Here is a 26,838-nt window from a genome sequence, read left to right on the forward strand (position 1 = left end):
CATCGCTCAGCTTTGTTCTACGTAGTTCTAATGCTCCGCCTAGCCTTCCTATCGGGATTTTTTTTTCATTGCATCCATTTTTGTGCATTTAAGAAATCACCAAGAATTAAGAACCGGCAGGAGAACAAGATATAAAAGAGAAAACAAGAAGGACGTCTGAGAGAGCGAGAGGAAAAAACAAAAAGGGGGGACAAGACAACCTTTATTTCAGGAGGCAAAACAGCTCCCTCTGAAAGATGAAAGCAATGGGTTAGAAAGGATTTGACATGATTGCAAAATAAATAAAAAAAGGCAAGAGCATATTTTATATTCCGCTGCATATGCATCAATGGACGGAGAGTGAGAAGTATGTTTGGAATACTCGCAGCCGGTTTTTATACGACTCAGATGGGCATTTTATTCGCGTCCTCCTCCCTTTTATAGCCTCTAAAGCAGGATTCCGGTGTGCTCTGAAAACCCATTGTGAGACTCCTGAGATCCATCTGGCTTTTTGGCTGTTTCCTCACGCTGGCCGGTGATGTCAAGAGATGTCTTCTCCCGTACACTATCGATGTGACCCTTAGGATTTTTTTGGCAAATTATTTGATCTCCTTCACCTTTCAAAGGCACGGATATCTTTTTTAGCTTTTCTCATTCTCTCTCTTTTTTAAATTATTACTGAGTATTGCACACCAGACGTCCGGGGTCCCCGTCACGTTGTCCTTTTTTTGCCGCTGTTAATAATGCAAACACACATACATTTACACCTATACATGTAAATAAAATACTACGATATCCGCTTCATAGTATCAGGGTCTTTAAATGCTCTATTCGTCCTTAGACCAGTGCGATAACCGAGAATGTGGAAGCTGGTACTTTAATTTTTTTTTGGCATTAGCAATTACTTCCAATTAAATTAAGTATATTCTATTGCTGGTTGTTGATCTTTTAGCAATTATATCTAAAGATGTCTGCTCCACTTGGGCCCCGGGGCGGGCCAACCGCTCCCCCTGCGGCTCCTGTTGTACCGGAGATGCCGGACCTCAGCCACCTCACGGAAGAGGAGAGAAAGATCATCCTCGCTGTAATGGACCGACAGAAACAAGAAGAGGAAAAGGAACAGTCCATGTTAAAGTAAGTCATTTAGATGTTAACAGTTGTGAAGCAAAGGAGTTAAAGGAGAGGAGGGACGGTCAATGTGGTGGCACATAAAAACCTTGTACAGGCTAAACCCCTCTTGCAAGCTGTTCAAACCGCAGCGAGGGGTCGCGCAGTTGTCTGGTGACCATTAAAATTAAATTATGCGTTTTCTTAACCATTTGTTTTTTTTTTCTAGCAATGAATGGGGAGTGTAACTGCACTCCTGTCCACTGAAATCCAATATGGATGCAGACGCGTATAAGTACACTGCCGACAGATTTATTGTAGGTTTTAATGTCTGAACAAAATAGTGAGGATGGAACCAAATTTATAAAAGAGATTCGCATCTTATCCAAGCACAGTATTGTGTGGAATTTCTTTCACGTGTCCTGGTTTAATTAAGAGAGGGGGATACTGTTGTATTTTCCTGCTAATATAAGACATTTTCTAGTTAGTATCTATACCATGGGCCTACTTTTCACTCTGTTGGCTTTGGGTTGGGTTAGCAACGGCCGCCATCTTCGCAAAAAAAATTCCCATCAACTCCCTTTTAACGTAGACAACCCAACGTGTAGTCTCAAGCGAATCTACCGCTGCTGACATCACTATTTTAAACTTCACAGAATAACTGTGTGTACTTCTACATCATCTATATTTCCCAGTGTGTAGGCTTTGCTGTTGTAACGAAACCACAGAGCTGTTTCTCCCCTGCATCTCTCTCGCTGTGAACCTTTCAGTACCACGGCGCTGTCCACTTTCCTTTAAGGTGGAGCTGAATTCTTTCGGTTATCCCTGCCTATTCCTGCGATTTAATGTTTTATGACAAATTGAATAAGGGTGTAAAACTCAATTAGAAAAAAAATCCAATTTCTTAGCGTTGTCCATAGATGAGCCCGGCCAAGTCTTTACACTTGTGAAGTTAAAACGAATAAGACTTTTAATTAAAATTTACGTGTATTAACAGGGTCACTGTGAGTTGTTTTTTTTTTTAGATATTTTATGCTTTGATGGGAATTGTAAATGGCACCGTATTCTGTAATTCTGTGAGTAGTATCTTGCTGATGTATTCATATTGGTATGCTGTGTAGTTAGGGTAAAAGCATAGGTTGCAAATACATTTTTTCTACATTGTAGTTATATATTGTGATTTTGTGTCACATGCTTTGTTAGCATGTGGGGAGAAGGGAAAACCTTTAACACATCTCATGTTATTATGTATCCTAGTTTTATGAACATACATTCTGTGGGTTTTATGCTTTTTATTGGACGCTCAGTATGCTGTAATTCATATGCAACAGGACACTATAATCCGTATTTGTACACACCCTATAGTTTGTACTTGTTATTATTTAATAGCTATTCTATCGTTAAATGTCAGATAAATAAGTACAGTTACAATGTCGATTTTATGATTGGTACACTTTCTTACATGTGATGGTAATTCATCTGGCAGCTGAAAATACCCCTGCCAAAAACACAGTACCCCAGTATGCTTTGCTTTTATACTAAGTAATAAATTATTTGTGAGGTGTGTAAATATATTAAGCATAAGCATTTAATATAACAAAAGTTGTTTGGTGGACACCAGTATGCGAGACATTATTTAATTGAGAAATGGTTTGAAAACAGTGTCTCCTTCAAAAAACAGCATAAGCATAATGTCAATATATTCAATTTCTTCTCCTCTCTCGATCTTTAGAACCTTATTTCTTTCTTCCATACCTTGCATTTTTGGGAATAAACCTTAGCTGACAGTGGTGAAGTGTAAGGAGTAAAAGCATGTTTATAAAACCAACTGATTTACAATTGAGTGGATCACAAGCAAACCATAGCGTTATCTGTTATTTTTATAAACTGTTAACTGTGTTTCTCAAAACGTCTGCTGCTGAAGGCTTGCTATTAAAATGAGCAAGGTTTGTGGGCGTATCCGGTCAGATCTGAAAGCAATACAGTCACAAGAAATTCAGTAGCATATTTGCAAAATTAATGTGAGCAAACTGGAATGTTGTAAGGTTCAGGTTTCTATCTCTATGAAAACCAGCTTAGTGATAATTATTGGACTACACTGCTTTTTCATGCCCATGATATCAATGTTCAATGAAAGCTGAAGTAAATGAGCAGATAATATTTCTCTGTTCAGTGCATTTTAACATGTTTTTCAATCTAAATAAGGAATTAGCTCAACATCTTTAGCCCATGATCCAAACTAGTTTTTGCATTGCTGTTAAAATGGCAAAATGTTAAATATTTTAGCACAGAGTTTTCTTCCTTTCAGTACATTTAGTGATGGGGTTGTTCTCAGCCATTGTCTAACTTTGTGTTCCTTGTGACTAGGAAGCACTGTGCTTTTTGATACTGGGTAAAACAATAGCGAGACAGGTGGTTAGTGGCGGTAGACTTTCTTTGGCCAACAAAGTAAATGCAGGGTTAAGTTTCCTACATACTGTAGAACCTATACAGATAATACTTTGCAAAACCTTTAGAGAAATATTATGTCTTGTGCACAGTCTTGTATTGGTCACAAAGAAACTAATAGCACCTGCATTTATTTATTTATTTCATACGTATCGAACGTGATGTCTTTTCTGAAAGATGTTAAAACTCAATAGATAAAATCATTCTTCAAGTCATTTTTCAATGTGCCACAAGAGTTATTTAGTTTCCCTTCTCGTGCTAAAATGCCCACTGTGGCATTATGTAGTAGTAGATTGTGTCTGCTACAGTAAATTCCAACGTTCTGGAAGTCTCAGGTTTATTCAAAGTTTATCCTTTGTTTAGTGATCTGGTCACTAGTCAGGAGTAGTGTTAAAGAGCCATAAGAACACTGGCAGGTCTGCCCTCTTATGGACAAAAGTTAATTGTCTGGACTATTACTAGTCCTTGGCTTTTCTTTTTTTAATGTGATACCCCTTCAAGGATTATGCTATTACGTTTTGGGTAAGAGAACCAGGAATCTCAATCTAATTCTTCTGAACCACTTTGGGGGTACGGAAAAAGTGATAAATAGAATAAATAGATGGACAAGCAGGTCACATGAAATGCCAGTTTCTAAACGTGCATCAAGAAGGCCTGGTAACTGACTGCAGCAACACGAATTGAAGTTTTTAAACCAGTCTGTGAACATGCAAATTCCTGGATTAGTCAAATGTTTATAATTTGAAATAAGGATGTATGTTAGAAAAAAGACCATGGGGAGTCTTAGAATGTTTTAATGGGTTAGTGTTATTTCATGATAGTTATAGCTTACAAATGATTTCACTTTTAAGTGATAAATAGTGATGCAGTTGAATGGTGGTATAGAAAGGGTTCACAAAAGGAAATTTGCGCATTAACAAACATCAAGATCTCTTTAGTAAAATGTTTTCAAATGTTTTTTTTCATGTTTTCTATTATAGGTCTTACTATGTACTGTTGAAATGTGTAAACTCTCAGCATCTTAGTTACACATACAGTATAAAGTCACTGAATATACAAAGACTGTACTCTAGATGAACATATGTCCATTGAAAGCAACAGTGAAGCGTAATTCAAATAATTCAACAGAAACTAAAATACAGTAGCTGGAAGGTGGAAAAAAAACAGATCACCTGGTAATACAAAAGTCAACTGTATTAAATTGTATTACATTTTGATTGTCTGTCATTGTACAGTGCTTTTACTGTGCATTAAAACTGTCCTCTTCTGACTTGGAGGATGAAGAAATATTACCAGAAATGTGTGTTAGATTGTGATAGGAGGTGCTGCGGGCCTAACAGTTCTTAACTGCTGCAGAATGTTGTAACAAGTTGCCCAAGGAGGTGATCACTGACATTCTCACAAAAATCAAAACATAACATTGAAGAAAACAAAATTAGCATGACAAACGGATAAGAAATACATTTAGATATGCTATTATTTCAGATAAAATGTAACATTTCAATTGCAACACTTTTCTGCTTTGTGGTATCTTTAGTTGATATACTGTATAAACTACCTTTACTTTTCTGTTACACAAGTTACCTTTCCAGTTTTGCTATGCTAATATAACTTATTTGCTTTGGATTTAATGTTTTGTTAAAAAGTCAGTACATGAGACATTACTTAAATCATTATCAGTTAGGAATGCGTTAGGCTTGGTGTTTAATGCAGTTTTGTGAGGACAGAATGAATTTGTGGAATTAATTGCATAGCTCATTAAAAAAAAATGGTGTACCATTTTATAGAATGTGTTCTTGTTTGTGACATTTGGAAGTAAAAGAGATTGAGAAAAACATTAAAGTGTACCTGCAATGACATCACTTACATGTTACACAACTCTGAGCTGCTTTTAAGCCTACAGGGTTTATTAACAGAGCCCTCAGGCACATTGGAGAGAGCAGGAAGGTTAGCCTTTACCATTGATGCATTAGTGCCACACTGTGACGTCACTGAAACAATGGAACACAAGACTGGAAATGCTCCTGTAAACAATTATTGCACGTCAATGATATTTATGTTCATTGAGATTACCTTTTTATTCTGATTTTCTTGCCCCACAACATCACACTAAAAGCTGAAAGAAATGAATTTACATATGAAGGTTCCAGCTGATAACTGTTATCCATAGTATGTTTTATCCAAAACAATCACCATTTACTATGATTCCAAGATTAATATTATGATTCTAATTGTCTATGAATGATTAAATAAATCATTTAAATAGCTTACAAGCATGCATTGTCTGAAATGCTGTAACATAGAGGGACAAAATACTTGGGAGTAATGTTTTTTTTTACTTTCAATTATTTGGCACTTAATTTGTGAATGTTTAAGCTCATAGATATTCTGAATTTCTTTTCAGAATTTAAGACCAACAAACTGCACTGCAACACAAAATAGTTAAATAACTACCTGTTTGCAGTTCACCCTTAAAACTGTTTCCTTTATAATATGTTAAGTGTTTTTCAGATGAAAACTGTCTGAACATGGGTCAGTAACTCATTCCATGGTAGCTCCTTAGACAGATTGTGCCAAAAACAGGAAATGCCACAAATCCTAGGGAATACTCTGATTATAAATGTGTGTAGATGTTCATTTACTGTGTCACAAGTTGAGCTTTTCTGCCCTGTGTTCTGCCTGTTAGCCCAGTGCATATAAAAGTATTATACGACAGTTCACAACAGCTCTGAGAGTATGAGAAGGAACAGTAGAGATTCTGCCTGATTATACTTTTGATGAGGCCTGTTTTTCTGAGACATAGAAGAAGCTCTCTCCACTTAAACATCTGCTAAGTCTGGATCTCTATTTTTCCCACGTACGCTTAACCCCATTTGTGTTTCTCGTATAGATTTTAACATTCACTACAAGTAAGCCTGCTTCTTGTTTAAGTGTGGAACTGTTAAACTATTAAACTGTAGGCAGTATTATACACTGGTCTCTCATTGGAACAGCAAAACCCCTTAAAGGCTTGTTAGAATTATTAGATATTTTTTCAAGTAACAAGGAGAATGTATCTAAAAAATCTTACAGAATTTCAACCTTTGATTTTTATTTAATAGATTTTTATTTCACTATTTTATGTATATAAACAACTAAGTTGTGTATTGGGGTCCCAATTCTTCATGTAGTGAGTGAGAAGATCGCTCTACAGGAAATTTAACATTTTGTGTTTACTTACTGGATTTTTAACTGGGGGCTTTCTGTTGTTCCTTTGTGCATGTCCTTCTTTATCTTGGAAATTATATATGCCAAAACATTCAGTGAAACTGCACCTTATACTGCTCTTATGTGGGGACCTCTGTTCCACTAACTTGAAACAGAATTACAGAAAACATGTTGCAGAACATTTCAGTTTGTAAACGTATGCTTTTGTAATGCAATACCAGCTGAAATTATTTTGCTTATGTATTGGCAGAAGTACACATGCTGTATTTATTAAAAGAGAAACATGTCTTCATATAGTTCTAATACTTCTGTATATAATTGTCAGTTTTGTAAAATGTGGTTTGATAAATATAATGCATATAATGCCTTTGTTAGGCTTAGCAACTGCATTTTAATTTCATCTTAAAAATATTACCTTGTGTTTACCATTACTTTTAATATCTGGATGAACATAGATCTGTTCACCATTTTGCTGATGATGAGGTGTTGTGCTGTGGAAGAAAGAAAGTAAAAAATACAGTTTGATCAGGTTTCTTACACAAATACACCACAGGTACACCACTCCATGGTTGGTGTCATTCCTACCTTTAAATAAAAAAGGTATCACAAAAAAACAAGCAAAACATAATTTGCGGATTCACTAGTGGTACCATGATTTTCAGTTGGCATATGGTACCCAATCATTCATAAATCAATGTAATTAATACATAAAGACGCGCTTTTTCAGTTGAAAGTACCATTGTAGTCCTTTGGCCAAGTTTTGCAGTGTCATTTGTCATTTCAAAAACTGTCTGAGTCATAGTACCGTAGGCCAACATGGTAGCATGGAGTAAAAATTAAAAAAGCATAACTGAACCATTAAAAGTGTAGAATGCATAACATGCAATATAATGTATACATAATACTTTAAGTGTGATGTGTGGCTACTACCACCTACCACTAAAGTTATTATTATCGTTCTTATTGTTGTTATTTGAATATATTTGACTTACCTTTCTTTCAAAGCGATGTACATTTTATATCCATTTTACTGAAGCAATCTGATCTTCGTGGTCAGAGGTACAACTGCAGTGAATCCACTTTGAATCCACAGCATTCGAGTTGTAATTTCAGAGCCCTAGCCACCACTTCACTCAGGAGAGAAATAAATAATTTAAAAAATGGAATCTGAACATACAGTAGGAACTGTACCATATGGATTATTGAAATTGTTTTCTTCTGATTTATACGGCCCTCAAACTGGTTCTGCCTGTGAACTTTGCACAACAGGTATGGGTAGTGTTATTTCTATCTGGATTGGATGCAAATTGTTAGTGACACACTGAAAGATGGACATTGAACAGTTTCAGTTAGGTTTTGTAGTTTTGTAAGGAATTTAGGAGAATGTGGTTTAAGTTCCAAATAAATGAAGTAGCTCAACAGCATTCTGTGATGGGTTCGTTTTCAAGGAAGCACAAAGTCTGAAGCTGCTGTAGTTTGCCTGAAAAATGTTCTAGTAACAGAGCACAGTACTAGTGTTAGGGCTGAAATGTGCATTCTGGGCTGTCTGAGAGAAATCACCTATGGCAACTGTATTTTTGTCCCAGTTCATTTACAAGTTCTAAATTCATAAGCCAGACAAACCTAAATAAATATTGCTTTTTAATACAAGACAACTTTACCAGCTGGTTTTAATCAGATCTGTTTAATATTTCTGGTTATGCATTGTGCCAGAGCTACTGTATATGTGAGCCATGATGAATGCACGTCATGATCTGCCTCATACTGAATTTCCTGGCATTTATAGTGTCTGTTTTTTTTGTACTTTGCAGAATGTGTCAGAGCAAATGTACTTCTGACGTATTATTGATTTTACATTGCACAATGTCTTGTGTCACAATACACAGTATAGCAACACTCAAATGTATCCAGAATTGGTCTTTACTGGCCTTAAGGTTTTTGTCCATTCATAACACAGGATGAATATCTTTAAAATTAAAATTAAATTTTCATTTGCCATAATTAACAAATACTAGAAACAGGAGGTGGTGTATTTAAAGATTCTTGAGAAAAGACAGACTTAGCATAAGACATTTTTGTTTTATTATGTGAAAGTCTAATTTAAAATGCTTGTGAACTTATTTTGCCTCCACACCCATGACTCATGTAAAACATTGACTGGAGTTACACAACTTTTAACTCCAAACATTTATTTAATCATCTGACTGTGCTGTATTTTATTGTATGTTTAGCAAGTAATCCATCTTGACATTTCACCAGGTTGCCTAGAACTCTTGATGATTTATCCCTGGAAATACAGTGAGTCATGTACAGTACAATATTTTCCTACTGTTGTAAATGTACTTTATCATTTATACACATTATACAGCTATATAATGGTGTGAAACAATATTTTAGTTTAACTGTTGTCTGTAACCTACAGTGACCACTGTGTAGTTTATGCATCTACTCAAAATAGGTTATTATATCAGTGAAACCAAAATGTGTGAGTTCCTCTTTCCTTTGGTTTTTAGCATGGCCTTTCTCCTTAGCAGGGGTTTTTATAATCAATTTGTGTGTTGGATTTCTAAAGAGTACAAACGAATATTACATGGTAGCACATACAATAATGGACAAACTTTAACAACCACGGTGTGGCAGACTGTATCAATCCATCATTGATATAAAAAGGGGAAGAAAGGCAAAGAAGGGAAAAAAAACCCAGGGGAGAAAGAGAAAGCCACAGGGAAAAGAGAAAGAATAGTGGAAGGACAGAAGAGAGTTTTTGTGGTCAGCAACCTTACCTCTGGGAGGCGGTGGTGGAGTTGTAGATCCAGACTTGGAGCAGGAGACGGAAACGAGCCAAGTTCTTCACATCCTCGTTTTTTTCTTCCTCAGCTGGGCTTCCCCAGACTTATCTTCACATCCGTAATCAAATGGCAAGAGTTCAAGAGCTTAAGACCACTGCCTCCGGGTGCAGCTAGTTAATCTGTCTCTGTAGCCGTGCCCCCTGCAAGCTATATATATTTATTTTGCTTTTTGCATGCAAAATCTGCACTTGTTTACTTATTGTGTTTTTTTTTACGCCCTTCCATTCGATATTCAATTATAACAAATAGGTACAACTGTTTTTACAAAAAAGGATTTTTGACTATTAATTTGTTTTTGGTCACAGGACACATTTCTCGTTAAATCAGGGTTTTTTTCTTCTCTGTGATGTTTCATTGGGAAGGCTCATAGATGAGCACATTGGCATTCTTGCACTTTTAGTCTTGACACTATTTTTAAATCTCTGTGGGCTGCTTCATGTTTAGGTTACAGCTGTACAGATGGCTGCATTCAGCATGACCTCTTCCTGAAAGAATATGTCAAAGCTCAACTGCAGGCTAGTATATTGTCACTGCTGATATTCGTAGCATAAGTAAAAACTATTGGTTTTGTCCCATGTAAAAAAAGATTTTTGAGAGTTAACAGAACCACAGACTAAGGCCACCGTCTTTGAACAGTGCTGTAATTTCATCTAAATAGGCTCAATGCCTGCAAGAGCTCAGGGTGAGGAAAAGGTTAGAGGTTTTGTGTCAGATGTGTCCAAAAACTCAGTGATATTTTTTTTAGAGTGCATGTGCTTACAAATATGTAAAAGGATCGGTCACCAAGGAAAAGATATCTATAAATAAACAAATCTGTGTCAGTGAATGACTGGAGCACGAGAACCAGACAAATACAGCGAGGGGTAAAAAAAGAGACCAGCTGCTGCAGCCAGCTTAATGACAAAGGACTGCCCTGTACTGACAAGGTGTGTCCTCATTATGGTAATCATGATACATTAGGTGAAACTGATGAGATTGGTGATGTGTAACATTTGACTATATATCAATGTCTTTAATAAACTGCTGTTGTGTAACCAACTTGCATGAACTGTGAAGTACATTTTTTGCCTAGATGACAGTGAACACCGTCTGTTACAATATTATTCATAACGTACAGAAAGATTGATTTTTAGCAGCAGTGGTAGGCACATAAAAAACATAATTAAGAATGTTGCATATTATACATGTCAGTTAGTACTTCTGGTGCATTGTAGAGTTCTTGCATGAGAGGTTGAAGTTTCTGAAAGTGAGATTGTTAGGGAGTTATGCCATCCCTGTTGACGAAACCAGGAATACTGTATATGGCAGCTGTTTGGGTTAGAATACAGTTCAAATTTGAATTTGAAGTGAAATTGCTGGCATAATTCTAGCTGTACAACCTTTGTGTATGAATGTTCAGGTGATCTACTGTACACACTTTCTTATAAACACTAAATAAACGCATATTTACATTGTTACTGGTGATGTCAGTCTAGAGAAGATGCAAGATACTTCAAAGACCTTCTAGGTGGTTAATTCAGAGAACTTCCACTATGCAGAAGAGGCCTGTCTGTCACTTTCTTCCTGTATCGTGACTCATTAGTGTCTCTCAACCCACCATGCAGTGCCTCTGTTGACAGATCTAATTAAAATGGATATTTTATGTTCAAGAGTCCTGCTGTGTGCTATGAGTTAAAACATCTACTGTGTTCTGCTAGCCTTTTGACTTCAAAATGACACTTTGTATGTAGTTTTCCTATATTTAATGTTATATGTAACTTGCAGTGCACAGCTCTGTGAACATGTATTTAAGTTTTAATACCATAATGTGAACTCAAGTCAAAAATAAAACTTCTTCTACTTCCAAGCAAGCCCCTCAGTCATCCTGCCTACAGATAGTGTTTATTTAGTCATTATGTACTGCCCAGTCTCCTTTGGGATTTTCAGTCTTTTAGTATATTTTCAAGGGGATTATGTTTGAAAACGTTTGATATTTTATCCCAAACACAAGATATATCATACAGGTTAATTCTAATTTTTCCTTTGTATTCGTGTGTGTATGAATGTGTGTCTTGCAAAGGATGGGCATCCTATCCTGCCATTACTGAATATTGATTCTGCATTACTGTATGTAGTATACAGTAAGTAGAGTTATTCCTCTATGAATTCTTATGATTCAGTTATGTCACTCTTTTATGGTTGGGTGGGACCTTAGAAATTTTTCAGATGATGGGTATTATACCTGTGCCGAGTTGTTTAGTACAATTGGGTTAATACCATCAGATCTTACAGTTTTGTTACTAATGAGTGCTTGTAGCATGTCTGACTCTTCTTTTATAATATTCCTAAACCTGAGGCATGTTGTCTATTTTTTCCTTAGTAAATACCCAGATCAAATTTTCTTTTAATATATCAGCCAGTTCCTATTCCTGTTCGTATGTAATCATTTTCTTTAGTGCCTTCTTTCTCATTATTTTTTTCTGAATTGATTGACCGAACATTTTGGCTCACTACTCTCTAGACATTGATGTACTGGTGGCATGAATCTGGAGATGCTCACTGTTCTCTTGACTTTAACTTACTGGTGGGCTGGATCTGGCCTGTGCTTAATGTCTTTAAAATGTTTTCATGTTTTGGTTGTGAGGATGCCTGGACCCACGTATAGTAACCAGTAAACTTGTTCATAAAAGGAGTGCTGGCTGAGCTCTGTAGTCTGTACATCATTGATTAAGTCTGAGATTTCCAAAGCAGTAACACTAAGTAAGGCTGTGTCTAATCGGTATTAAGATGAAGACCTCAAAGGAAAACTAGGTTGCTGCCGGAACTAGTGCTGGTGGATCAGTAGGTGGTACTCTTCCCTCTGGACCAGAATTTCCGAACTAATGGCCTAGTAATACGGAGATTGGGAACACTGTGCTGTAGGAGTTGTCATCCTTCACATGGCATGTTAAACCTACAGTACATGGTCATTAAAGAGGATCGGGTTGTAAAGGACTAGTCAGGCATTCCTAAAGATCCCTATTAACTCAACTGCCACTGTATTGCCCCACTTCTTCACCTAATCCAAGGTGGGTTCTGCACTTTAGTGGTTGGATGTAGTAAATCATCTCCTACAGGGGACAAGAACTGCTTTTAAAATAGAAACATTTTAAAGCAGGGTATAAAGCAGGTTATACTTCAGTCCCAGCAACCAGTACCATTGCTCTTACCAAAGTAATATACTTATGAAAAAGCTAGAGTCTATAGTATGTATTTCCATAGAATAGAATATACAGGGGTGGCATGTTTGTGTAGTGGTTAGCATTGCTGTCATGTAGCCCTGGGTTCAATTCCTGGTGCGCCATCTGTGTAGTGTTTGTTTATTCTCCCCATGTTCACATGGGATTCCTTTGGTGCTCTGGTTTCCTCCCACAGTCATGCTGGTAAAGTTATTGGCTTTTGTGATAACTGGCTGTGGTGGTGCGTGTGCATATTTGTGTCTGTGAGTCTGCCCTGTGATGCACTGGTGTCCTGCCCAGGGTGTATCCTGACTTGTGCCCGTTGCTTGCTGGGATAGGCTCTGGCTCCCCTGCCACCCTGTACTGGAAAAAAGTGGTTAGAAAAAGGATGGGTGCAATACATGGTACGATATAAGTAAAAGTTTGAAATGTTTGTTTTGGTACTGAGATACGAGATTGATATAGGTAGGTTTGTCATTTTGGATTTTTGTCAGCTCCTAGACTCCCTCTGCCTAACTATCAACTGGCATTGATAAATCATTCATTATCACTATCCTTCTGGTGTGAACACCAGATTGTCTGACCCCATTAGGTTTGTATATGAATTTCCAGGTTGACCAAATTCACATAAATCTCAGAGCAGTTGTCAACTTTTCTGTACACAAATGAGTTATAAATTCATCTTCCTTTGCCTGTCCTGCCTTTCCTTAAGATCAGGGTACTTAAAGATATGCATGAACTAGTAAATATAAAAGATTTACAGTTCCTTTTACTGTTGGAGATAAAGCAATGAAAATATACTTATATTAAACATGCATAGCCTTTCTTTGAAGAGAATTAGTATGCGAGATATATGTATATACACTAGATTGCAGTGCTGGTAAATTAATAACACTACAAACATAATTTTACAGTGTAGATCGATACACCCAAAATAAATTCATATACACTGTTTTATCTAGAGAGCTTTTTTTCTGAACTACACCTGCAGTTTTAAACTTTGGCAGTGAGGAGCTCAAGTTTAAGAAGCAGGAGCCATGTGACTATCATCTGTAGATGGTTTGCTGTGTGTTTTAGAAACTCTGAACATTGTTCAGACCTTTTCGTAATGAGAAGCATTTGAACGTATTTGAACAACAAGTATTTGAAATGTTTCAATAGCTCAGTGAAAAATCCCATGTTAAATCATTATCAGCAAATGATACTCCAAACAACCAAGCAACACAGGACCATGTGGCTCAGTATGGTGGAGAGTTACCCTGAACCAACATCACATTGCTCCTTCAGACAGTTTTTTTCTCATGTCACACAGATCTACCGTTTTAAGATATGTGTCCTTCAGTTGTAAAGACAAAGCTGATAACAGTCCAATAACTCTTGCTTATTGAGAGGTTACAACAGGTAAAGAAAGTATATTACTTTTGCTGCATGAAGCTATTTACTTTGGCCGTTCCCTTAGAAACAAATCTGGCCTTTATGTGTTAGAAATACAGAGGAGCCACAGTAGCATTGTAATTGGTCTAAAAACAAGAAAAAGAGCATTGAATAGATCAAGTTATTCATAGAATTGTGCTGCTACCTAAGTTGGTCATTTTAGGAAGTGCCAGAATTCTGAAGTGACCTTGCAGAGTTCCTTGTGTAGGAACTGGGATATTGTCAATGTATGAACACTGACACTGACTTTGCAAATCTTTTATAGTTACTGTTGACGTTACAGTGGCATCCTTAACTGCTTTCCTGCTGGCTCCTCTGTTTGTAAAGGCATCATGATCTAAGTAGTGTCTGGGTAAGACGACTCCTTCTTCGCTGTACTCTAAGGGATAAGTAACCTTCTCCTGATCTGAGCCTCTCTAACACTTCATCCCTGACTTATTTCGAAAGCTCCTTGGACTTCATGGTCGATTTGCCATATAGCTGTGTGAGTTGTGACTTGAAATTTTATATCTGTCTCAGGGTACTTCCAGAGACAGATGCATTTATTCTGAAATAAAGTTAAAATTTAAAACAGACCATTACTCTGAATTTGTGACTTTTAGACATCTGTTTTGAACCTTAACAGTTTTAGGGCCTTCAAAGTAAAGGGTAAAATTCTAGTCACATTGAGTTTTTCTAGTAAAATCAAGTAAATAGTAACATTCTTTTCTTTTATTTATTTTCAAAGCTAATTTATTTACCTACTTTTACCATGTTCTAGCTAAGAGTTTAACAGACAATTATGACAGTTGTAAAAATAAACTCCTGTTAAAAGTATCATGATTACAAACTCAACACCAAAAGCATGTGGAGACTTTGTAGGTGGGTGAATAACTGTAAAAGGTAAAGGGCAAAATAGTCATGTCAATGTAAAGATTTCTGTTTTCCATTTTTTTGGGAGATAGTGATCTAGCACGATACAGGGCAAAGCACAGCTTCTGACTTTACAACATTACATAAGGAGCTGGAAACACGCTGGGAGACAGACCCAATAACTGTGAGAGCACAGACTTCTTGGCCAGCAGTACTGGGTGTAAAGCAGGCAGTCAGCAGTATTTTGGAGCAGTGGGATGGGATTCTGCTGTTGTTTATCACTTTTTATAGATTACTCAGTTACCCTTCTGTCACCTCAGAGCATATAAGTAAATGTCTTCCTGCTTTGGCAATATGTTTAACTGTATAGAGAATAATGTGAAACACATCACAAATATGTTATATGTGACACTAACTAGAATACATTTTTTTTCTTAAACTAGGATACCTTTCCTGTCCAGTTCCTTTCTTCTTTTCGTTATGGTGAGAACTTTAAGGTGGATTGACTGATGTATGGTGATGATGGCTGCTCTTAATGATGATGGCTTGCATCAGACCTGTGCCAAAAACACGATGAATACAAAAAGAACTAGAACTAGAAAAAAAAAGCTAGAATCTTTGAGTGCTACTTCTTGCATGAATGAGCTTTCAGAATATTTAAATAGTATTGTCCATGAAATATGATTACACTTAATAAATTATGGAATATCATTGTTTAAGGGTTAATATTTGTGTCTATACTGTATATATATACATGATAAACCAACAGTTCTATGTACAAATCCCTACATTCCATCCCCATTCATGAGATTGGCAGATTAAACATTAATGTTGCTGCGCATGACTTCTAGCTAAGCACTTTGGAAAACAGTTTTATTTATGTGAGAGTGGATTTAATTTTAAAGCAGCAAGTTAAAAGGAAATATTATTTATTTATGCAATTCAGCTATAAATTTGGTAAACATTATGCTTGCTTCATTTGACAGGTTACCCAGCAACATTTTGTTTTCCATATTGAACAAAGGTCACTGTTATCTGTCATGATGACGCACCTGTAGGCTGTTGCTAAATACCGTAATAATACCAGCTATTGCCATAGCATTTGGAAGATAAGAAAACAGAGTGCCTTTCAGTACTGCCAATGTCCCATGAAGAACATGACCTCTTATCCTTCTGATCTAGGCCCCAGACGTGTTGTAAGCTTATACCTCGGTAATGCAGTGATGATTTTACTGAAAATGTTACTGACATCAAAGTACATGTCAGCAGTAGTTGTGAAAATGTTTTAGCATCTTTATTGTGCCTCTTTTGAAAAAAGAGTTTTTTTTTAATCTGAATTCATGAAGGAGCTTGCCTGAGCACACATTTAACTCCATGATCCTGGGTTATATCACTAGCTGACTGTGACTGAGATGCCACACAGATAAGATCATTTTATTGGCCTTATCCAATTTATTGTATAAGGAATTTGTCTTTTCACATATCCCAACTTGCTCTCCATGAGACACACAGACAGGGAAAGAAGCTTGGGGTCAGGGCACAGGGTCAGCCATTTATACAGCCCCCCCCAGAGCAGCTGGGGTTAAGGGCCTTGCTCAGGGAACCACAGAGTAGTTCTGCTGGCTGCAGGATATGAACAAGCAACCTTCCCGCCACAGGCGCAGATCCTTAGCCACAGAGCCACCACTTCACCCCAAGCAGAGCTTAACAATGACCTGAACACCTTCAATGGACAGGTGGGAGTACTCAGCTTAGGCTCTGTGCTCTCAGTGAACACAGTGACCCCTGTGTTGTTAATGGATACCCCCCTGCTCTTACTTTGTGGACGTGTCTTCATGGAAGCGAAATGTTAAGGCAACCATTGTTCAAAACTAGAAGTACAAGAGAAAGTTCCTTCCGTGGTTTATAGCAGTTCAAAAATGTAATTTTATTTTTCTTTTTAGAGGATGGAATGGCAGGAGAGGCATGTTGGTGTGGCAGATGGTGCTGCTACTACACATACCCTGAGTTTGAGTCTTGAACCTTGTGTGTGGAATTTGTTTGTTATCCCAATGTTTTTCTGGATTTCTGCTGGGTGCTCTAGGTTCCTGGCTCGCTACAGTACGTGGTATTCCTACATCCTCTGTGTGCATCCCATTCAGATCCCACTTTGTGCCCCATTATCATATGAATACAGTGTTTACAGTGCATTTAGGTACCTGTTCCTCACAGGATTGTATATAAGATTCAAACATTAGGGTGTGAAGACATCTTGTGTCAACAGAATAATTTTGAAATCAGAAGTTATTTTCATCTACTGGTTGCGTGAAGCACCAACTTGGAAGGACTTTTGAAACACTCAATTGTGCATATGTGCTTCACAGTTTGAAAATAATTAAAAGTATTAAACCAAATTAAGTATAATTATTTCATATACTGTACACCCCACTTTTGCGTCAGAAAATAGTTGGTAACATACATTCCTATTGTTTTTAAACACATTTCTGCATAATGCACTCACAAAGGATGATAATTAAACAGTTGCCTGTTTTATGTATTTTATGTTTTTACTTTAAATCCAACTATAGCGAAAACTGTTATAACTGAGACACATGAGAATAATGCTTTCATTTTGGGGCACAACTAGGGGTTTTCATTCTATGATCTTTTTTCATAGATTATACTAGAACAGAAGAGACATGGGGTATGTGGCTTGCTGTAGTTACGTTTCTTTGCGACTGATGCATGACTATGAAGGCCCCAGCGCTATCGAATAATTATTTTCCCTGAGTAAATGTGGTTTTGTGAAGAATGCCGGTTGGCAGCACATTGGTGCACTGGTTAGCATTGCTGAGGCCATGGATTCAATTACTGAGAGGCCATCTGTGTCTGTGTGTGCCCTGCGATGGACTGGCATCCTGTCCTGTCCAGGGTGTACCTTTCCTTGCGTCCGTTGCTTGCCTGGAGATTAGAAAATGGATGGAAGGATGAACGTTGGTGGAAAGAAAGCGGCAAAAACTATCTAAATTTGAGATCAGCTTTGCCTCAGCTTCAGATATAAGCTGCAAACAGAACGTCTGACTGTTGAATAAGGCCTGTAGAATTAGTTTACTGTAATACAACAGACAGGGGTCTCTAAATCCTGAAAACGAAGATGAATTATTATCAATCATTTGCTAATCTTGTGCAAAAAAATAATGTTTTGTTACAAACCGGCGGTTATGAAAATTAAGAAATTCAGGAAATGACGAGGGGATAAATCAATAAGTAAAGTAAGTGATCATATCCCAAAATTTGTAAGGATTTCTCCAAGACTATACCCAAGCGGTTGGTACTATATAGCTAAAGGCTTTATTCTCCGGCACAGTTTTGGTGAAAACAGAATTAATTCAGGCACAGTTGGTTAAACAAATATTTTTTAGCAGTGACAATACACACACTATACTAAATACAACATAAACATACAACACACAAGTTTCCCTTTGTACATTACAAGTTTACAGACAAGGCGTTTCAGAGACCTATGTCTAGACTACTTAGAAAACCCCAGACTGCTACCAAGTATTCGACTCTTAATGCCTACAGAAGCCAGAACAAGGTAAACCTTCCTTCTAAAGTAAATGCAACACAGCCTGTACCCTTTCACTCTGAAAACCTGCATGCCACAAAAAAAAAATCTTCAGCCTATCTTCCTATTCTAAAATGCACCCACTTTGCAGGCGAGGCTGTTTTAACCAAGAGATTCTTCACTCAGGAAATCCAAGTTCCCTAAAAACTACAGAATAGCAAGCTCTCTTTAGCAAGATTCAAATACTCAATTCCAATCGGGTCTTTTTGGATGAGTTTGAACAAGGACCTCTTGCCTGGCACAAGCTGCATGCTCTGCCTACTCCTGTCTCCTCTCATTTGTCTCTGTGGTCTCTCTCTTCCCCCTGATCTCTGTTGATTCTACACATTTGACAGTCTCAATCATGTGACCGGAACTTAATTAATTAAGGTAAACCAGAAGTTCTCACACCCAGCACAACCAAGTAAACATCTCTTGGTCTGAAGCTCTAGAAAGTGGAAATATTGACACTAGTTAAGTGTTATTCATTGTGTCTAGGATTCTTAGAGACATCTCCATCACCTACTCCAGCCTCTTACAGTTTTAAGACTTCAAAAACCTGTTTCCCAAGCTGAAGCAACCTATTCACAGCAATAGTGTGGCATACATGACATGTGACATTTAACATTAAAAAATAGTTAATAATAATTTAACCAATAAAATGCTATCAGAGCTATATCAGTTATACTATTTTTTTACCCCAGTGTGAATAAAAATCTCCTTTGTTTAAAAAAACCCTTATTTTATGCAGAATGATAGTAGTGCATTTTGTTACACACATTTACTAAAGAGAGTGAGGAAATTATTCTTCATCAGCCAGGCTGTGTACCATCTGCATTTGAATTCGTTTTAACAACTAGAGCAAGCCATCTCTACTTCCAGAGATTTTCCTAACCCTTGTCATTCTGGTTATAACCTAATGTGCTACAGTAGTAATTATAAATGGTGAAAAAGTTTGTATTGACACATCTTGGCTGACTCAGCCATTTGTGTCATCATGACTCAGCCATGTGTCAACAAAGTGTAAATTGGCTCATATTGGGGGAGGGGGGAACACCACCTGCTCATGTCCCATCTTCAGTAAAGCCCTCATTCCTCCCATTGGTGGCTAGAATTCAGGTGTAGAGGTGCTTCTTCATGTTCTGATGTTTGGTTACAGATGAGATGGAGTTTGTTCAGCCCAAGCTTGCTTGGTTTCTTATTGCTTGGAGGATCTCACCAAGGTGATTTGTTTAGTTTCATGGGGAGTCAGTGTCTAAAACATGGCCTGATAGCTTGATTCAGAAACCCACCTCTCTTTTTGAATAAGCACCTCATATAAATAATCTGCATTTAAGATTCACTCTGGTGGAAACCTGTGTAAAGGTGCTAGTGTAATGAGGATACCCATTTACTGATAGTCAGTTGTTTGATACTCCAGTTTGTTGTTCTGGGTTTCTTTGCAGATACTTGCAGATCATGCTGGGGAACCTTAGGAACTGTTCAGTGGCAATCACAAAATAGGTTATTACATTTTAATTATACTGTTAGTGACTTACCATTTCTTGTGGTTGGCCTACAGATATTCTATGGTCTATATTTGTTGCCCTAGAGTTCAGTGTTTTTCATTGAATGTTATTTTACTCCAAAAAAGCTCCATATTAGATGAGTGTGAGGTTAACCAATTTTTTCCACAATGACTACAGTAGTAGTCATGTATAAAGGACAAAGAGATTTATGAGTATGAGTTTAAAGAAAACATTTCCACCACGGTATCAATATTATAAATAGAATTATTTCATATAAGGAGACAGCTTCTTTTATTTCTTCTTGCCATTTTCACAAGGACACCCTGTGCTGAATTAATATCCAGAGAAGCTATTTTAGGCTGTTGGACTCCTGGTAGAGTATGGCAGTGTTTCATTTCAAGCTGGTAGCGTACATAAAGAGAAAACCTTCATGCTGTTTACAGGGCTATAAATAGTTTGAATGTTGTCAGTTTTATCCAGGATGAAGCAGAAAAGCGGACAGATTGTTTAGAATTGAGTGGTCTATTTCAAATCTTGGTGCTTTTTTCTCTTTATTTAAAATAAGTTTTAATGTAGTATAGCGCCCATATAATTAAATTTTTATTTGTGTTTTCCATATTCTCCGTGCGTGTAGTATTTTTTGTATTTTGCTCAGAGGCACTGTTATCCCCACCCTAGTCAGTTTTGTGAAAAAAAAAAAACCTTTGTTATTTCCTTTAGGAAGGACTTAGTGCCATTTGCCCGTCGATAAGACGATGGAAATGAAAAACCTTCAGTAAAATCTCACATCTGTCTCTTAGAAATAAAGTGTTTGTCGAAAAGACAAATGTGGCAGAAGGGTCCATTTCATGATGAAAAATGTTCAGTAGGTGTTCTTATTTCAGAGCTGAAATAGAAAAAAGAGAAGGGGATGTCTGATTGGTGCAGCAATTAGCCTATTATCAAATAAACATGCAGCTCAGACAAGACAATGCAAAACCAAATAATGCAGAAAAGCACAGGAAAGCATATAATCACAGAGAGATGGTGAGAACAGTTCCTTAAAGAGTTGTGATACAAATGAAATTTTCAACCACTCCAGTGTTGTGTGGAAGTTGTGGCAGATTTCTCTGAAGAGCCCTGAATACGTTGTGCATTGTGAGTATATCGTATCCATTGTTTTAATTGCATTTTTAAAGGCATTCTTACAAGAAAGAACCGAAGACCAGTGAGGAAGGAGGTTACCATATTCAAGACTGCTTGTTGGCATTAAATACTCATTAAGGCTTCACTTTTTAACAAGATTCTCAGTGAAGTAGTTCAGAATATGATTGTGGTACAATAAGAGAATTTCTAATTGCTGAAACATGGTCAGTTTTGAGACTGTATAGAGGGATTTGAAGTCATTGGGTTGCAGATAGATTTTTGTCACTGTGTTCTATGATTGAAATTTTTACGTGGTTGTTAGTCACAACAAAGAGCTTTGTTTTAGTGATTTTAAAAACAGGATTGAACCTGGAGAATCTGGAGAAGGAATCCTAAGCTTCTATGCATCTGAATAGGAAATATTCCTGAGTGGTAAGGAAAAACAATTCGTGCTGACTTCATAAATACAATACATAATTCTATATAAGATTCATGAAGAGAAAACTAAATATAAAGCAGGCACATAGTAAATAGCCCTAGTTCACAGTAAAATGTTATCACTGGATATGCAGACTAGAATTATTTATATCATGATGTGATGTTTTTCAAACAACCGTTCAAGGAGTAAGAGGTGTATTCTAAAATCCAGGATTTTAATAACTGCTTGACAAAAACATAATGCATTTTTGAGATAAGATTGGAGTGTTTAATAATGGAATTAGCACATACTGTATGTACAGCACAGTACATACGTTGTGTTGTGTTTTTAATTCTATTTTTACAGATAAAGGAAAAAAGAGATATAAAGTGTTTATATGTGGATTTTCGTTTTGGATTAATTTACATGCATGTGATATGGGTAACAAAAAATTCAGAAGTGCGTTGAAAAGGAAAGCCATATTCAAGACTTTAGTCATAGAAAGGCTGGATATCTCGAGGATAACAGCCAGCATGGAGCTCTCTGTAGCTCGCTCTGCTCCCTCCCTCTTGTCCTGGCTACAGAAACAGGACACAGCTGGTTGTAGCAGGTGTCAGCTGGTGATTGTAGTGGAAAAGCATATAGCGTTGGCTATGCTATTTCTAAAAAAGATGGAGTGGGGATACATTTAAAGTAAAACTCCACATTCTGAAACGGGCATTACACCCACAAAACCATTCTCAATCTCTCAATCTCTTTATCACTCCTCTTTCTAGTACAGTTTAAGCCACCGTATTTGTTTCATAGGACATCTATCGGTTGGTTATATTTATGGCTCTGTTTAATTTCTGATGTCACAGAAGCTTCATTCTGCACTATTGCTGCAGGATATGATGAGGCTTCGGCATTAGATTCTAGCATTGTTTTGGTATCATGTTACAAAAACTAGCTGCTCTTTCTTTGTGTTCTTGCATCTTTTTTTTCTGCAATGTGTGTGTATGACGCCCCTTAGGGAGTGAGGTTGTCTGTGCACCCAGTGTGTAAATTGTTTGACTTCAGGGACAAAACAAAAGGATTAACTTCCTCTATGTATGTCTTTTTTTCACAGACTTGATGTTAGCCATTATCTGTACGTGGCTTGGAGGTACTGAAAGGGAATGTAATAGCAGCTGACCTGCCACTAGAGTCCATTAAAGAGCTCTGTCTTTTGAAAGTAGACACACCAGGTGCTAATTAGTTAATGAATTACATTATTGGATAATAATGATAATTCCACATTCTCACATGGGGTTAATTAGTAGAATGTTTAGTTGTATGAAGGGCTTTCAGTATGTTAGCTGTGGTTGAGATTTTCATAGGATTCTGAATAAGTTTCTTTTGGCTCTTCTTTTGGTGGAGATCAAGCCCCCTACTCTATCTGGTATTGCTATTATGTATTTCTGGAGTTTTCAGAGCCCTGGAGCCACCTTGTTTAAAAGTGGGATCTGTCAAACAATGTTTGAAATATTGTAATTTCTCAAATTCAGAAGTTTTGCCGAAGAAACTGTATAGCTGTGTTTTAAGTGAGTAAATTCTAAACAATATTTTTTCCAACATGCTTGTTTTTTGCATAAATAAATACAGACAAAAAGATACAGACAAGTACACACTTACACCAAGGGCAATTTTCCCAAAAAACAATTAACCTACCAGTATGTCTTTTGGACTATGGGATGAAACTGGAGCTCCCAGTGGAAATGGGGAGAACATACAAACTCCATGCAGATAGAACACCAGGTCCTGAATTGAACCCAGGGCCCCATCACTGCAGGACAACAATTCTTTTTGTTCACAATTCAACTGGATTTTAAATTAACCAATTAATAATTTAAATTTTTAAATAAATAATAATAATAATAAATTAAGATGGTTATACTGCTCCATCTCCATTTTAAAATCACTAAAAACTTAGATGTAAACTAATTAAGGGTATCAGATATTTTTACTTGCTTTAGTTATTGGAATATTAGGAAGTAAGTGCTGAAAATCAAGAAATGTCATTTATGATCTCTAGTTATAGAAGCCTGCTGATATTCTAGGGTGAGCAAAGTTCGAACCACACCATATGTTTTCCGCATAGACAGGTGTCCATTGACCACACGATTATACATATTGTCTGTGTGAATGACCATGAGCCTAGTGTCATCCTGGCAGTCCTTGATATGTTGAGATACAGCACAGTAAAGCCAAGCAGAACAGGAGTGTTGCAGATTCACTGAGGAAAGGGTGGAGTATCAAAGAAGATATTGGAGTAAGCGTTCTTAGCTTGGCAGAAAGTGTTTTGCTTTGAAAATGCAAGGACTGGTTACATTACAAAGTATGGTTCCATGAAGGCTAATGGGTTTTTAATGCCAGAAAAAATACAACTGATTTTATTTATATTCTTTGCTCCTCCTCTTTGTGCAACAGCTACAGAATCTTTCTGCAAAGGATAGTAATGTTCTTGAGAAATTAATGGGGCATTCTGAACTGGTGCTACTTAAAAACAAATCTGACCATCAACTGACTTGTCAAAAACTAGCCATTCAAGGGTCTTCTGGATTTTACAAGCCTTTTGCTGTCCCTCAGTTTGAGACATTTGGTGACCACATCTTTTTCTTTCAATTCAATTTCTGAACCGGGTTTGATTGGGGGTGGAGCAATGGTTAATATTGCCGCCTTACAGTGCTGGGGCTCTGGGTTCAATTCTTGGGGTGCTCTCTGCATGGAGTTTATATGTTCACCTGGGTTTTCTCTGAGTTTCCTCCCATAGTGCAAAGACATACTCTACTGGGAGGCTAATTGGCAACTGGGAAAACTGGTCCATGTGTGAGTGTGTACCCAGGTACCGTGCAATGGACTGGTGCTAGGGTGTATCCTGTCTTGAGCCTGTTGCTTGCCTAGATCCCCTGGATAAAAAAGTTTGGGAAAAATGGTTGGAAAATGGATGGATGGAAGCTGAATTGGAATATTCTATAAATTTTAATGAAACAGGGAGCACAGAATGCAAAGCTGGTTGAAAAAGATATAAACATGCAAATGAAGATTTGTATAAAGAGAGTATAAAGGAAATATTGTTCCGGAGGTATAGTTTTTTAAATTACTTAAATGTTGAAATAAAATTATATGATCCTTATACTGTATGTAAATGTCTTATCTCTTTGCTCTTGTAATTTTTTTAATTAAGCATCAAGCTACATACTTTTTTGCATGTGGGTGAAGCATCCAGTAGTTAGGTGCTTCAAATAGCCACTGTCAATGGAAAAAAAAAATCATCAGTGGATACATAGCAGGTTTATAAAACAGTCTTTTACAACCTTTGTGCAAACTGGTTCCTATTATGAATTATGAAGGTGGAGGAGGGGGAGGTTTACGGAGTATACTGAATTAACCGGACAGTTCATTAAAAAGAAATTGGACAATCTATTCCTTATTGAATTATATTACAAAAAATAACCTAATGATGTTATGTTAGGCGATACAGGAAGATATTTCTTGTAAAAATGCATTTTTAGTGAAGCGTCTGTTTTGATTGCAAATTAACAGTTATAAGCTTGTCTGTGGGAAGCTGCAAAATACCGAGCCTCCTTTTGCAAAACGAACAGATTGTGTTGATATCTGTTTTGTTTGAGTTGGTAATACAAACCTCACTTGTGATATGACTCATTCTTGAATTGTTTTTTCCATGGTGCACATTCCCAGTTGGCATTATGGTGCCATCTACAGTAACTCCAAGTTTAGTTTTTTTAATTAAAACATCTGGTACATTTTTATAAGTCTTTGAAATGCTTATGGGTACTTTAGTCTCTAATTTGCCCTTTGTATTCAGTCTAACATAATGGTGATGTTTTGTCAATTTTATGATTTGTAATTATGCTATGCTACTGTATCTTTGAAATTACCTGAAATCCTGTTCTTGTATTTTCTTTAAAAACAGGAAATTGCTTTGTCTGAGTTTGGATTTCCCATGACCAGAAAATGTCGCATTGTGCTGAAGGAAATGTTAATGTTAAATGTTAATCTGAAAGATGATAATATTAATGATAATAACAACAACAGTAATAAAAAACTTTATTTTATATACTGCCTTTAAAAGTGGCTTCTCAAAGCGTTTTACAGAACCCTTTACATAGCATGCATTAAAATATAATAAAGTTTGCAATTCATTTTTTGAGTATAAAATGTATGTGCTTAACATAAAATGTGTCCATTTCAGCAGTGGCAAAAAGATATTTCTGAAATAGCACCTACATGAATTCCAGTTTTGAGAGATTTTGTGATGCTTTGTTTTCACCTTGTATTTCTGAAAGAGTTACCACACCTCTTTGTGGAAAAAATGTGAAAAGTGTGTGATGTGGATTCATTCTGGAATTATAGAGATTGATTCTTCAAAACGGCAAAGACAGAAACTTTGCCCGAACTGATGCTGAGTGCAGATCTTCTGCTAATCTCATTATATTGCCAGATCTAGTGTGATATTGAAACAACGATGATCACTAAAAGCACTTAAGTGAGGATCTGATTATAAGAGCATATGGCCTTGCTGTAGAGCTGTTATCTAGAGGAGACAATGGCCTTTTGGTATAAATTTGTGTATGTTTGAAGTCTGGCCAGTTTATTCTGTGCAAGAGCTTTAAGGCATGTCTGTATAGGAGGGCACACTCAGGGGAATTGTAATGCAAATACGTTATTCCTGCATGGGTGCTTTTTAAAGTAGGGGAATCCCTTTATTTATACCATTGCTAAAACAAATCATGTGGAAAGGTGCACTATGAGGTGAACTTTTTAAGTGTAAAAAAGAGTAGAATGGGTAGCATGCTTGTAAGGGTAATGAACAGAAAATATGAATATTAGTATAATGGTTGCCTACATCTATGTTGTCCAGTTCTCGTTATATGTTTTAATTGGATCCACATTAATGTCATCAGCTGGGACTGGGAAACTTGTCAAGACTGATGGAAATCTTGTTCCCAAATAGATTTTTTAAGGAGAACTTTATCAGATGCCCTCTGAAAATCAAAGCATGTTGTATCTTCAAGTCTTAATGATTGTTTCCATAACTACACATAAAAGGCTTATTTTGACTATTCATTGGTCTATATTATAATCA

The 26,838-nt window shown here is 36.8% G+C and overlaps 1 protein-coding gene across 48 annotated transcripts in view; it reads left to right on the forward strand.

The window, feature by feature from the left end:
* rims2a (regulating synaptic membrane exocytosis 2a) overlaps positions 1 to 26,838 on the forward strand; it is a 267,723-nt gene continuing 240,885 nt past the window's right edge. For 47 of the 48 annotated variants that reach the window (XM_069194863.1, XM_069194864.1, XM_069194865.1 and 44 more), the window contains exon 1: positions 1 to 1,113. In XM_069194863.1, coding sequence (XP_069050964.1) covers positions 947 to 1,113 — 167 coding nt within the window. In that variant the 5' untranslated portion in view covers positions 1 to 946. Of the gene's footprint in view, positions 1,114 to 21,184; positions 21,305 to 26,838 lie in introns of those variants that run through there. The other variant, XM_069194871.1, reaches the window with a different exon arrangement.

The sequence above is a fragment of the Lepisosteus oculatus genome, chromosome 10, assembly GCF_040954835.1.
Source record: "Lepisosteus oculatus isolate fLepOcu1 chromosome 10, fLepOcu1.hap2, whole genome shotgun sequence".
NCBI lineage: Eukaryota > Metazoa > Chordata > Actinopteri > Semionotiformes > Lepisosteidae > Lepisosteus > Lepisosteus oculatus.